This window comes from Plectropomus leopardus, chromosome 15 (genome assembly GCF_026936395.1).
Source record: "Plectropomus leopardus strain MGB_pleo_1.0 chromosome 15, ASM2693639v1, whole genome shotgun sequence".
In the NCBI taxonomy this organism is placed as follows: domain Eukaryota; kingdom Metazoa; phylum Chordata; class Actinopteri; order Perciformes; family Serranidae; genus Plectropomus; species Plectropomus leopardus.
In genome coordinates this window covers 5,721,585-5,734,869 of record NC_142190.1, presented here as the reverse complement: position 1 = coordinate 5,734,869, position 13,285 = coordinate 5,721,585, and the positions used below count along the sequence as shown (strand labels likewise).

The following is a 13,285-nucleotide window of genomic DNA, read 5'->3' as shown; positions in this document are numbered from 1 at the left end:
CCCGTCCAAAAAAGTGCTAAAAACTACTTTAAATGACATTAAATAGCGTGCCGAAACACGCCATAGCAAAAGATTTTGCAAAAACAGCCAAAAACGTAACAAAATTGCATGTCCAAAAATTGACCAAAACAGCAAGGCTATAGTATGGCAAAAATGTCAAAATATGACCCGTCAAAAAAAAGTGCTAAAAACTACTTTAAATGACATTAAATAGCGTGCCGAAACACACCATAGCATCGGATTTTTCAAAAATGGCCAAAAATATAACAAAATTGAATGTCCAAAAATCGACCAAAAGAGCAAGGCTATAGTATGGCAAAAATGTCAAAATATGACCCGTCCAAAAAAGTGATAAAAACTACTTTAAATGACATTAAATAGCGTGCAGAATCATACCATAGCAAAAGATTTTGCAAAAACAGCCAAAAACATCACGAAATTGCATGTTGAAAAATCAACTTAAAAAAGCAAGGCTATAGTATGGCAAAAATGTCAAAATATGACCCGTCCAAAAAACTGCTGAAAACTACTTTAAACCACATTAAATAGCGTGCAGAATCATGCCATAGCATCGGATTTTGCAAAAACGGCCAAAAAGTTAACAAAATTGAATGTCCAAAAATCGACCAAAAGAGCAAGGCTATAGTATGGCAAAAATGTCAAAGTTTTACATTCCCTAAAAACAGCTGAAAACAGCATTAAATAGTTTGCCAACATATTTTCACGCTCATAAAAAGCTCCTTACAACATGGGATTCACATAAAAAAAAGATACAATCAACCTAAAACAGTTTAACAGTAGAATTTATTATGAACACGTTTTCATACAATTAACACAGGTGGATTCATCATTGTTTTGATTTTTGTAACACAATATTGTGGAGTTTTACATGTGTCTCTCTCTGTCGGTCTGTCGTCTTCCAGCAGCAGATGCAGGTTGACCCTCACAAGCTTGACTTTGGCCTCAAGCCAGAGTTCCTGAGTCGACCTCCGGGCCCCAGCCTCTTTGGTGCAATCCATCACCCCAACGACTTGGCACGACCCGCCACTCTCTTCTCTACTGCAGGTCAGTATGTCTCAAGGATCTGGAAAGAAAGATAAATAGATCGTTACATAGATTGGAGTTGGTCAGATCTTTCACATATTGTAAAACAGAAAAACAAAGAAAATTTGTACATACCTTATCAAACTACTTTCACATTTTTAATGATTTTTCACAACAACCTATACTATGGTGTGTTTTGGCATCTATTTTATGTCATTTAAAGTAGTTTTTAGCAGTTTTTTGGACCGGTTATATTTTCAACATTTTTGCCATACTATAGCCTTGCTTTTTTAAGTCAATTTTTCAACATGCAATTTTGTGATGTTTTTGGCTGTTTTTGCAAATTCCTTTGCTATGGCGTGTTTCGGCACTCTATTTAATGTGGATTAAAGTAGTTTCTAGCAGTTTTTTGGATGGGTCATATTTTGACATTTTTGCCATACTATAGCCTTGCTTTTTTGGTCGATTTTTGGACATGCAATTTTGCTATGTTTTTGGCCGTTTTTGCAAAATCCTTTGCTATGGCGTGTTTTGGCACACTATTTGATGTCATTTAAAGTAGTTTTTAGCAGTTTTTTGGATGGGTCATATTTTGACATTTTTGCCATACTATAGCCTTGCTTTTTTAAGTCAATTTTTGGACATTCAATTTTGCTATGTTTTTGGCCGTTTATGCAAAATCCTTTGCTATGGCGTGTTTCGGCACTCTATTTAATGTGGATTAAAGTAGTTTCTAGCAGTTTTTTGGACGGGTCATATTTTGACATTTTTGCCATACTATAGCCTTGCTTTTTTAAGTCGATTTTTCAACATGCAATTTCGTGATGTTTTTGGCGGTTTTTGCAAATTCCTTTGCTATGGCATGTTTCGGCACGCTATTTTATGTCATTTAAAGTAGTTTTTAGCAGTTTTTTGGACGGGTCATATTTTGACATTTTTGCCATACTATAGCCTTGCTTTTTTGGTCGATTTTTGGACATGCAATTTTGTGATGTTTTTTGGCCGTTTTTGCAAAATCCTTTGCTATGGCGTGTTTCTGCACGCTATTTAATGTGGATTAAAGTAGTTTCTAGCAGTTTTTTGGACGGGTCATATTTTGACATTTTTGCCATACTATAGCCTTGCTTTTTTGGTCAATTTTTGGACATTCAATTTTGCTATGTTTTTGGCCGTTTTTGCAAAATCCTTTGCTATGGCGTGTTTTGGCACACTATTTGATGTCATTTAAAGTAGTTTTTAGCAGTTTTTTGGACGGGTCATATTTTGACATTTTTGCCATACTATAGCCTTGCTTTTTTGGTCGATTTTTGGACATGCAATTTTGTGATGTTTTTGGCTGTTTTTGCAAATTCCTTTGCTATGGTGTGTTTCGGCACGCTATTTAATGTGGATTAAAGTAGTTTTTAGCAGTTTTTTGGACGGGTCATATTTTGACATTTTTGCCATACTATAGCCTTGCTTTTTTAAGTCGATTTTTGGACATTCAATTTTGTGATGTTTTTGGCCCTTTTTGCTAAATCCTTTGCTATGGCGTGTTTCTGCACGCTATTTTATGTCATTTAAAGTAGTTTTTAGCAGTTTTTTGGACGGGTCATATTTTGACATTTTTGCCATACTATAGCCTTGCTTTTTTGGTCAATTTTTGGACATTCAATTTTGCTATGTTTTTGGCCGTTTTTGCAAAATCCTTTGCTATGGCGTGTTTTGGCACGCTATTTTATGTCATTTAAAGTAGTTTTTAGCAGTTTTTTGGACGGGTCATATTTTGACATTTTTGCCATACTATAGCCTTGCTTTTTTGGTCGATTTTTGGACATGCAATTTTGTGATGTTTTTGGCTGTTTTTGCAAATTCCTTTGCTATGGCATGTTTCGGCACGCTATTTAATGTGGATTAAAGTAGCTTTTAGCAGTTTTTTGGACGGGTCATATTTTGACATTTTTGCCATACTATAGCCTTGCTTTTTTAAGTCAATTTTTGGACATTCAATTTTGCTATGTTTTTGGCCGTTTATGCAAAATCCTTTGCTATGGCGTGTTTCGGCACTCTATTTAATGTGGATTAAAGTAGTTTCTAGCAGTTTTTTGGACGGGTCATATTTTGACATTTTTGCCATACTATAGCCTTGCTTTTTTGGTCAATTTTTGGACATTCAATTTTGCTATGTTTTTGGCCGTTTTTGCAAAATCCTTTGCTATGGCGTGTTTTGGCACACTATTTGATGTCATTTAAAGTAGTTTTTCGCAGTTTTTTGGACGGGTCATATTTTGACATTTTTGCCATACTATAGCCTTGCTTTTTTGGTCGATTTTTGGACATGCAATTTTGTGATGTTTTTGGCTGTTTTTGCAAATTCCTTTGCTATGGCGTGTTTCGGCACGCTATTTAATGTGGATTAAAGTAGTTTCTAGCAGTTTTTTGGACGGGTCATATTTTGACATTTTTGCCATACTATAGCCTTGCTTTTTTGGTCGATTTTTGGACATGCAATTTTGCTATGTTTTTGGCCGTTTTTGCAAAATCCTTTGCTATGGCGTGTTTTGGCACACTATTTGATGTCATTTAAAGTAGTTTTTAGCAGTTTTTTGGATGGGTCATATTTTGACATTTTTGCCATACTATAGCCTTGCTTTTTTAAGTCAATTTTTGGACATTCAATTTTGCTATGTTTTTGGCCGTTTATGCAAAATCCTTTGCTATGGCGTGTTTCGGCACTCTATTTAATGTGGATTAAAGTAGTTTCTAGCAGTTTTTTGGACGGGTCATATTTTGACATTTTTGCCATACTATAGCCTTGCTTTTTTAAGTCGATTTTTCAACATGCAATTTCGTGATGTTTTTGGCGGTTTTTGCAAATTCCTTTGCTATGGCATGTTTCGGCACGCTATTTTATGTCATTTAAAGTAGTTTTTAGCAGTTTTTTGGACGGGTCATATTTTGACATTTTTGCCATACTATAGCCTTGCTTTTTTGGTCGATTTTTGGACATGCAATTTTGTGATGTTTTTTGGCCGTTTTTGCAAATTCCTTTGCTATGGCATGTTTCTGCACGCTATTTTATGTTATTTAAAGTAGTTTTTAGCAGTTTTTTGGACGGATCATATTTTGACATTTTTGCCATACTATAGCCTTGCTTTTTTGGTCAATTTTGGATATGCAATTTCGTGATGTTTTTGGCGGTTTTTGCAAATTCCTTTGCTATGGCATGTTTCGGCACGCTATTTAATGTGGATTAAAGTAGTTTCTAGCAGTTTTTTGGACGGGTCATATTTTGACATTTTTGCCATACTATAGCCTTGCTTTTTAAGTCAATTTTGGACATTCAATTTTGCTATGTTTTTGGGCGTTTATGCAAAATCCTTTGCTATGGCGTGTTTCGGCACTCTATTTAATGTGGATTAAAGTAGTTTCTAGCAGTTTTTGACGGGTCATATTTTGACATTTTGCCATACTATAGCCTTGCTTTTTTGGTCAATTTTTGGACATTCAATTTTGCTATGTTTTTGGCCGTTTTTGCAAAATCCTTTGCTATGGCGTGTTTTGGCACACTATTTGATGTCATTTAAAGTAGTTTTTCGCAGTTTTTTGGACGGGTCATATTTTGACATTTTTGCCATACTATAGCCTTGCTTTTTTGGTCGATTTTTGGACATGCAATTTTGTGATGTTTTTGGCTGTTTTTGCGAATTCCTTTGCTATGGCATGTTTCGGCACGCTATTTTATGTCATTTAAAGTAGTTTCTAGCAGTTTTTTGGACGGGTCATATTTTGACATTTTTGCCATACTATAGCCTTGCTTTTTTGGTCGATTTTTTGACATGCAATTTTGCTTTGTTTTTTACCGCTTTTTGCAAAATCCTTTGCTATGGCGTGTTTTGGCACACTATTTGATGTCATTTAAAGTAGTTTTAGCAGTTTTGGATGGGTCATATTTTGACATTTTTGCCATACTATAGCCTTGCTTTTTAAGTCAATTTTTGGACATTCAATTTTGCTATGTTTTTGGCCGTTTATGCAAAATCCTTTGCTATGGCGTGTTTCGGCACTCTATTTAATGTGGATTAAAGTAGTTTCTAGCAGTTTTTTGGACGGGTCATATTTTGACATTTTTGCCATACTATAGCCTTGCTTTTTAAGTCGATTTTCAACATGCAATTTCGTGATGTTTTTGGCGGTGTTTGCAAATTCCTTTGCTATGGCATGTTTCGCATTTATTTTATGTCATTTAAAGTAGTTTTAGCAGTTTTTGATTTGATCATATTTTGACATTTTTGCCATACTATAGCCTTGCTTTTTTGGTCGATTTTTGGACATGCAATTTTGTGATGTTTTTTGGCCGTTTTTGCAAAATCCTTTGCTATGGCGTGTTTCTGCACGCTATTTAATGTGGATTAAAGTAGTTTCTAGCAGTTTTTTGGACGGGTCATATTTTGACATTTTTGCCATACTATAGCCTTGCTTTTTTGGTCAATTTTGGACATTCAATTTTGCTATGTTTTTGGCGTTTTGCAAAATCCTTTGCTATGGCGTGTTTTGGCACACTATTTAATGTCATTTAAAGTAGTTTTTAGCAGTTTTTTGGACGGGTCATATTTTGACATTTTTGCCATACTATAGCCTTGCTTTTTTGGTCGATTTTTGGACATGCAATTTTGTGATGTTTTTGGCTGTTTTTGCGAATTCCTTTGCTATGGCATGTTTCGCACTCTATTTAATGTGGATTAAAGTAGTTTCTAGCAGTTTTTTGAATGGGTCATATTTTGACATTTTTGCCATACTATAGCCTTGCTTTTTTGGTCGATTTTTGGACATGCAATTTTGTGATGTTTTTGGCCGTTTTTGCATAATCCTTTTCTATGGCATGTTTTCGCACGCTATTTTATGTCATTTAAAGTAGTTTTTAGCAGTTTTTGGACGGATCATATTTTGACATTTTGCCATACTATAGCCTTGCTTTTTTGGTCGATTTTTGGACATGCAATTTCGTGATGTTTTTGGCGGTTTATGCAAATTCCTTTGCTATGGCATGTTTCGGCACGCTATTTTATGTCATTTAAAGTAGTTTTTAGCAGTTTTTTGGACGGGTCATATTTTGACATTTTTGCCATACTATAGCCTTGCTTTTTTGGTCGATTTTTGGACATTCAATTTTGTGATGTTTTTGGCCCTTTTTGCTAAATCCTTTGCTATGGCGTGTTTCTGCACGCTATTTTATGTCATTTAAAGTAGTTTTTAGCAGTTTTTTGAACGGGTCATATTTTGACATTTTTGCCATACTATAGCCTTGCTTTTTTAAGTCAATTTTTGGACATTCAATTTTGCTATGTTTTTGGCCCTTTTTGCAAAATCCTTTGCTATGGCGTGTTTCGGCACTCTATTTAATGTGGATTAAAGTAGTTTCTAGCAGTTTTTTGGATGGGTCATATTTTGACATTTTTGCCATACTATAGCCTTGCTTTTTTGGTCAATTTTTGGACATTCAATTTTGCTATGTTTTTGGCTTTTGCAAAATCCTTTGCTATGGCGTGTTTTGGCACACTATTTGATGTCATTTAAAGTAGTTTTAGCAGTTTTTTGGACGGGTCATATTTTGACATTTTTGCCATACTATAGCCTTGCTTTTTTAAGTCGATTTTTCAACATGCAATTTCGTGATGTTTTTGGCGGTTTTTGCAAATTCCTTTGCTATGGCATGTTTCGGCACGCTATTTAATGTGGATTAAAGTAGTTTCTAGCAGTTTTTTGGACGGGTCATATTTTGACATTTTTGCCATACTATAGCCTTGCTTTTTTAAGTCAATTTTTGGACATTCAATTTTGCTATGTTTTTGGCCGTTTATGCAAAATCCTTTGCTATGGCGTGTTTTGGCACACTATTTGATGTCATTTAAAGTAGTTTTTAACAGTTTTTGACGGGTCATATTTTGACATTTTGCCATACTATAGCCTTGCTTTTTAAGTCAATTTTGGACATTCAATTTTGCTATGTTTTTTGGCCGTTTATGCAAAATCCTTTGCTATGGCGTGTTTCGGCACTCTATTTAATGTGGATTAAAGTAGTTTCTAGCAGTTTTTTGGACGGGTCATATTTTGACATTTTTGCCATACTATAGCCTTGCTTTTTTGGTCAATTTTGGACATTCAATTTTGCTATGTTTTTGGCGTTTTGCAAAATCCTTTGCTATGGCGTGTTTTGGCACACTATTTGATGTCATTTAAAGTAGTTTTAGCAGTTTTTGATGGGTCATATTTTGACATTTTTGCCATACTATAGCCTTGCTTTTTTGGTCGATTTTTGGATATGCAATTTTGTGATGCTTTTGGCCCTTTTTGCAAAATCCTTTGCTATGGCGTGTTTTGGCACGCTATTTAATGTCATTTAAAGTAGTTTTTAGCAGTTTTTTGGACGGGTCATATTTTGACATTTTTGCCATACTATAGCCTTGCTTTTTTGGTCGATTTTTGGACATGCAATTTTGTGATGTTTTTGGCTGTTTTTGCGAATTTCTTTGCTATGGCATGTTTCGGCACGCTATTTGATGTCATTTAAAGTAGTTTTTAGCAGTTTTTTGGATGGGTCATATTTTGACATTTTTGCCATACTATAGCCTTGCTTTTTGGTCAATTTTGGACATTCAATTTTGCTATGTTTTTGGCCGTTTTTGCAAAATCCTTTGCTATGGCGTGTTTTGGCACGCTATTTTATGTCATTTAAAGTAGTTTTTAGCAGTTTTTTGGACGGGTCATATTTTGACATTTTTGCCATACTATAGCCTTGCTTTTTTGGTCGATTTTTGGACATGCAATTTCCATCCATCCATCCATCCATTTTCTTCCGCTTATCCGGGGTCGGTCGCGGGGGCAGCAGCCTAAGCAGGGAAACCCAGACTTCCCTCTCCCGGCCACTTCATCCAGCTCTTCCGGGGACCCGAGGCGTTCCCAGGCCAGCTGAGAGACGTAGTCTCTCCAGCGTGTCCTGGGTCTTCCCCGGGGCCTCCTACCGGTGGGACGTGCCCTGAACACCTCACCAGGGAGGCGTCCTGGAGGCATCCTAATTAGATGCCCGAGCCACCTCATCTGGCTCTTCTCAATGCGGAGGAGCAGCGGCTCTACTCCGAGCTCCTCCCGGATGACCGAGCTTCTCACCCTATCTCTAAGGGAGAGCCCAGCCACCCTACGGAGGAAACTCATTTCGGCCGCTTGTACCCGCGATCTAGTTCTTTCGGTCACTACCCAAAGCTCGTGACCATAGGTGAGGTAGGAGCGAAGATCGACTGGTAAATCGAGAGCTTTGCCTTTCGGCTCAGCTCCCTCTTCACCAAGACAGACCGGTGCAGAGTCCGCATTACTGCAGACGCCGCACCGATCCGCCTGTCGATCTCCCGTTCCATCCTTCCCTCACTCGTGAACAAGACCCCGAGGTACTTAAACTCCTCCACTTGGGGCAGGACTTCATCCCCGATCCGGAGGGGGCACGCCACCCTTTTCCGGCTGAGAACCATGGTCTCGGATTTGGAGGTGCTGATTTTCATTCCAGCCGCTTCACACTCGGCTGCGAACCGATCCAGTGAGAGCTGAAGGTCGCGGCCCGATGAAGCCAACAGGACCACATCATCTGCAAAGAGCAGAGACCTAATCCTGAGGTCACCAAACCGGACCCCCTCAACACCCTGGCTGCGCCTAGAAATTCTGTCCATAAAAGTTATGAACAGAATCGGTGACAAAGGGCAGCCCTGGCGGAGTCCAACCCTCACCGGAAACAAGTTCGACTTACTGCCGGCAATGCGGACCAAGCTCCGGCACCGGTCATACAGGGAACGGACTGCCCGTATCAGGGAGTCCGAAACCCCATATTCGGAGAACCCCCACAGGACTCCCGAGGGACACGGTCGAATGCCTTCTCCAAGTCCACAAAGCACATGTGGACTGGTTGGGCAAATTCCCAAGCACCCTCAAGGATCCTGCCAAGGGTCCAGAGCTGGTCCACAGTTCCACGACCGGGCGAAAACGCATTGCTCCTCCTGAATCCGGGTTCGACTATCCGGCGGACCCTCCTCTCTAGTACCCCCGAATAGACCTTACCAGGGAGGCTGAGGAGTGTGATCCCCCTGTAGTTGGAACACACCCTCCGGTCCCCCTTCTTGAAAAGAGGGACCACCACCCCAGTCTGCCAGTCCAAGGGCACTGCCCCCGATGTCCACGCAATGTTGCAGAGTCGTGTCAGCCACGACAGCCCCACAACATCCAGGGCCTTGAGGAACTCTGGGCGGACCTCGTCCACCCCCGGGGCCCTGCCACCGAGGAGCTTTTTGACCACCTCGGTAACCTCAGCCCCAGAGATAGAGGAGCCCACCCCCGGGTCCCCAGGCCCTGCTTCCCCAACGGAAGGCGTGTCGGTGGGATCGAGGAGGTCTTGAGTATTCCTTCCACCGATCCTAGCGTCCCGAGTCGAGGTCAGCAGTGCCCGTCGCCACCATACACAGTGTTGACGGAGCACTGCTTCCCCTCCTGAGGCGCCGGATGGTGGTCCAGAACCTCTTGAAGCCGTCCGGAAGTCGTTTTCCATGGCCTCGCGAACTCCTCCCATGCCGGTTTTCGCCTCGGCGACCGCCGCGCCGCCGCACTCCGCTTGGCCTGTCGGTACCTGTCTGCTGCCTCCGAGTCCCACAGGCCAAGAAGGCCCGATAGGACTCCTTCTTCAGCTTGACGGGCACCTTACCGCCGGTGTCCACCAGCGGGTTCGGGTGTTGCCGCCCCGACAGGCACCAACCACCTTACGGCCACAGCACCAGTCGGCCGCCTCAGCAATGGAGGCACGGAACACGGCCCACTCGGACTCAATGTCCCCAGCCTCCCCCGGGACATGGTCGAAGCTCTGCCAGACGTTCCCAGCAGACCCTCACTATGCGTTTGGGTCTGCCAGGTCTGACCGGCGTCCTCCCCCACCATCGGAGCCAACTCACCACCAGATGGTGATCGGTTGACAGCTCCGCCCCTCTCTTCACCCGAGTGTCCAAGACGGCCGCAAGTCCAACGATACGACTACAAAGTCGATCATTGAACTGCGGCCTAGGGTGTCCTGATGCCAAGTGCGCATATGGACACCCTTATGCTTGAACATGGTGTTCGTTATGGACAATCTGTGGCGAGCACAGAAGTCCAATAACAAAACACCACTCAGGTTCAGATCGGGGGGGCCATTCCTCTCGATCACGCCCCTCCAGGTCTCATTGACATGCAATTTAGTGATGTTTTTGGCCCTTTTTGCAAATTCCTTTGCTATGGTGTGTTTCGGCACGCTATTTAATGTGGATTAAAGTAGCTTTTAGCAGTTTTTTGGACGGGTCATATTTTGACATTTTTGCCATACTATAGCCTTGCTTTTTTAAGTCGATTTTTCAACATGCAATTTCGTGATGTTTTTGGCGGTTTTTGCAAATTCCTTTGCTATGGCATGTTTCGGCACGCTATTTTATGTCATTTAAAGTAGTTTTTAGCAGTTTTTTGGACGGGTCATATTTTGACATTTTTGCCATACTATAGCCTTGCTTTTTTGGTCGATTTTTGGATATGCAATTTTGTGATGTTTTTTGGCCGTTTTTGCAAAATCCTTTGCTATGGCGTGTTTTGGCACTCTATTTAATGTGGATTAAAGTAGTTTCTAGCAGTTTTTTGGACGGGTCATATTTTGACATTTTTGCCATACTATAGCCTTGCTTTTTTAAGTCAATTTTTGGACATTCAATTTTGCTATGTTTTTGGCCGTTTATGCAAAATCCTTTGCTATGGCGTGTTTTGGCACACTATTTGATGTCATTTAAAGTAGTTTTCAACAGTTTTTTGGACGGGTCATATTTTGACATTTTTGCCATACTATAGCCTTGCTTTTTTGGTCGATTTTTGGATATGCAATTTAGTGATGTTTTTGGCCCTTTTTGTAAAATCCTTTGCTATGGCGTGTTTCGGCACGATATTTTATGTCATTTAAAGTAGTTTTTAGCAGTTTTTTGGACGGGTCATATTTTGACATTTTTGCCATACTATAGCCTTGCTTTTTTGGTCGATTTTTGGATATGCAATTTAGTGATGTTTTTGGCCCTTTTTGTAAAATCCTTTGCTATGGCGTGTTTCGGCACTCTATTTAATGTGGATTAAAGTAGTTTCTAGCAGTTTTTTGGACGGGTCATATTTTGACATTTTTGCCATACTATAGCCTTGCTTTTTTAAGTCAATTTTTGGACATTCAATTTTGCTATGTTTTTGGCCGTTTATGCAAAATCCTTTGCTATGGCGTGTTTCGGCACTCTATTTAATGTGGATTAAAGTAGTTTCTAGCAGTTTTTTGGACGGGTCATATTTTGACATTTTTGCCATACTATAGCCTTGCTTTTTTGGTCGATTTTTGGATATGCAATTTAGTGATGTTTTTGGCCCTTTTTGTAAAATCCTTTGCTATGGCGTGTTTCGGCACGATATTTTATGTCATTTAAAGTAGTTTTCAACAGTTTTTTGGACGGGTCATATTTTGACATTTTTGCCATACTATAGCCTTGCTTTTTTGGTTGATTTTTGGATATGCAATTTTGTGATGCTTTTGGCCCTTTTTGCAAAATCCTTTGCTATGGCGTGTTTTGGCACGCTATTTAATGTGGATTAAAGTAGTTTTTAGCAGTTTTTTGGACGGGTCATATTTTGACATTTTTGCCATACTATAGCCTTGCTTTTTTGGTTGATTTTTCAGTCTCTTTTGCGACATGATTTATTAAGACGATTTTGGCTGTCTTTTCAAGTAGACATATTTTGGCGACATATTATACTATGACATTTTTGATAATTTTTTTGTTTACTTTTGGGTGACATACTATAGTATTTTTCACAACATGCTGACTACATAAATATTGTATTACTCTTTAAACTTTTATTGTTTTAACTGCAGTTTTTGTTAGTTGGGCTCTAATTTAAAGTTTTAGCATAAGGACTTAAAGATGAGATTGCTTGTTAACCTGTCAACAAATTTTTAACACTTACCTATCGTGACGTTGCAGTCAGCCATTGATGGATTCCTACTGTCTCTTCCCCTTTCAGGTCCCACGCATCCATCAGGAGGTCCTTTTGGTCATCCGCCCCACCATCCTGGAAACTTCCTCACCCCAGCGTCTCATTTAGGTAAAAAGACTCTTCAGTTTGGGTCTTCTCAGTCTCCATCTGAAATAGGAAAAAAAGATGTGATATGATATGTGATGTCTCTTTTCAGAACCTTTCAGTCGGCCTGCATCATTTGGAGGACTGGGATCCCTCAGTTCATCAGCCTTTGGGGGACTGGGCAATCCAGCACTAAGTGAGTTTCTACCTCATCCTATCACTGTCTGTATTTCCTATAATAATCCTTGTTGCTATGTGAAATGTGTCCAATCTTAAAGTTTTGTTTCTAATTTAGAGGTATTGCTCACTCATGCTGTAGAAGAACGTCAGAAATGGAATTTAAATACAGATATTCACCAGTGCAAGTTGTCAAGATACGCATTTAACTTGTGTCCTGCCGTGTTTTTCCACGTGTTGAATCCCTAACAGCGGCCAACTCAGTGTTCGGCCATAAAGATGGCCCCAACGCACAGCAGCACTTCAACAGCAGCAGTAACAGCAGCCACCAGGAGCCGTGGAACCGCCTGCACCGCACACCGCCCTCCTTCCCCACACCGCCACCCTGGCTGAAACCCGGAGACTCTGAGAGGAGCACATCGGCCAGCTCGCACGAGAGGGACCGAGACTCTGAGAAGCGGGACTCGCTGGTCAGTAAAGACGACAAAGACAGGTGGGTGTTGCCAAAAATGACTACTCTGATGACTAATGACATGAATAGATAAAAATATCTTTGGAGCAGATCTTTTGGCCTTCTTCAGGGTTCCTACTGGCAAGTTAAGAGTTAAAACTGTTATTTAATCACCACCTGAAATTTAGGTCAAATTTGAAATTGAAGACAATTGAAGCATTTTTACTGTTTACATACTGCATCACTCACCTTATTTATATCTATTCATTTATTCATTTATGTATGTAATAACCCAGTGTTTTATTTATTATAACGTTTTTATTTAATGATCAACGAGAGTACTTTATTTAAGTATTTTTCATGTACTAACTGGTCGGAATTACAATAAACAATCCTCAAATACTTTTACAACAACCAAATTAAAGAACAATTTTGCCCAAAAGTCTATTGTCACATGAAACATGAAATTTT

At 39.9% G+C, this 13,285-nt stretch overlaps 1 protein-coding gene across 13 annotated transcripts in view; it reads left to right on the top strand.

Annotated features, from left to right (window-relative positions):
- The window catches only part of auts2a (activator of transcription and developmental regulator AUTS2 a), a 449,370-nt gene that overhangs the window by 431,053 nt on the left and 5,032 nt on the right, over positions 1-13,285 (top strand). For 9 of the 13 annotated variants that reach the window (XM_088088963.1, XM_088088970.1, XM_088088968.1 and 6 more), the window contains 4 exons: positions 924-1,065; positions 12,130-12,210; positions 12,299-12,382; positions 12,604-12,856. In XM_088088963.1, coding sequence (XP_087945089.1) covers positions 924-1,065; positions 12,130-12,210; positions 12,299-12,382; positions 12,604-12,856 — 560 coding nt within the window. The remainder of the gene's footprint in view (positions 1-923; positions 1,066-12,129; positions 12,211-12,298; positions 12,383-12,603; positions 12,857-13,285) is intronic. The other 4 variants (XM_088088966.1, XM_088088965.1, XM_088088967.1 and 1 more) reach the window with 3 other exon arrangements.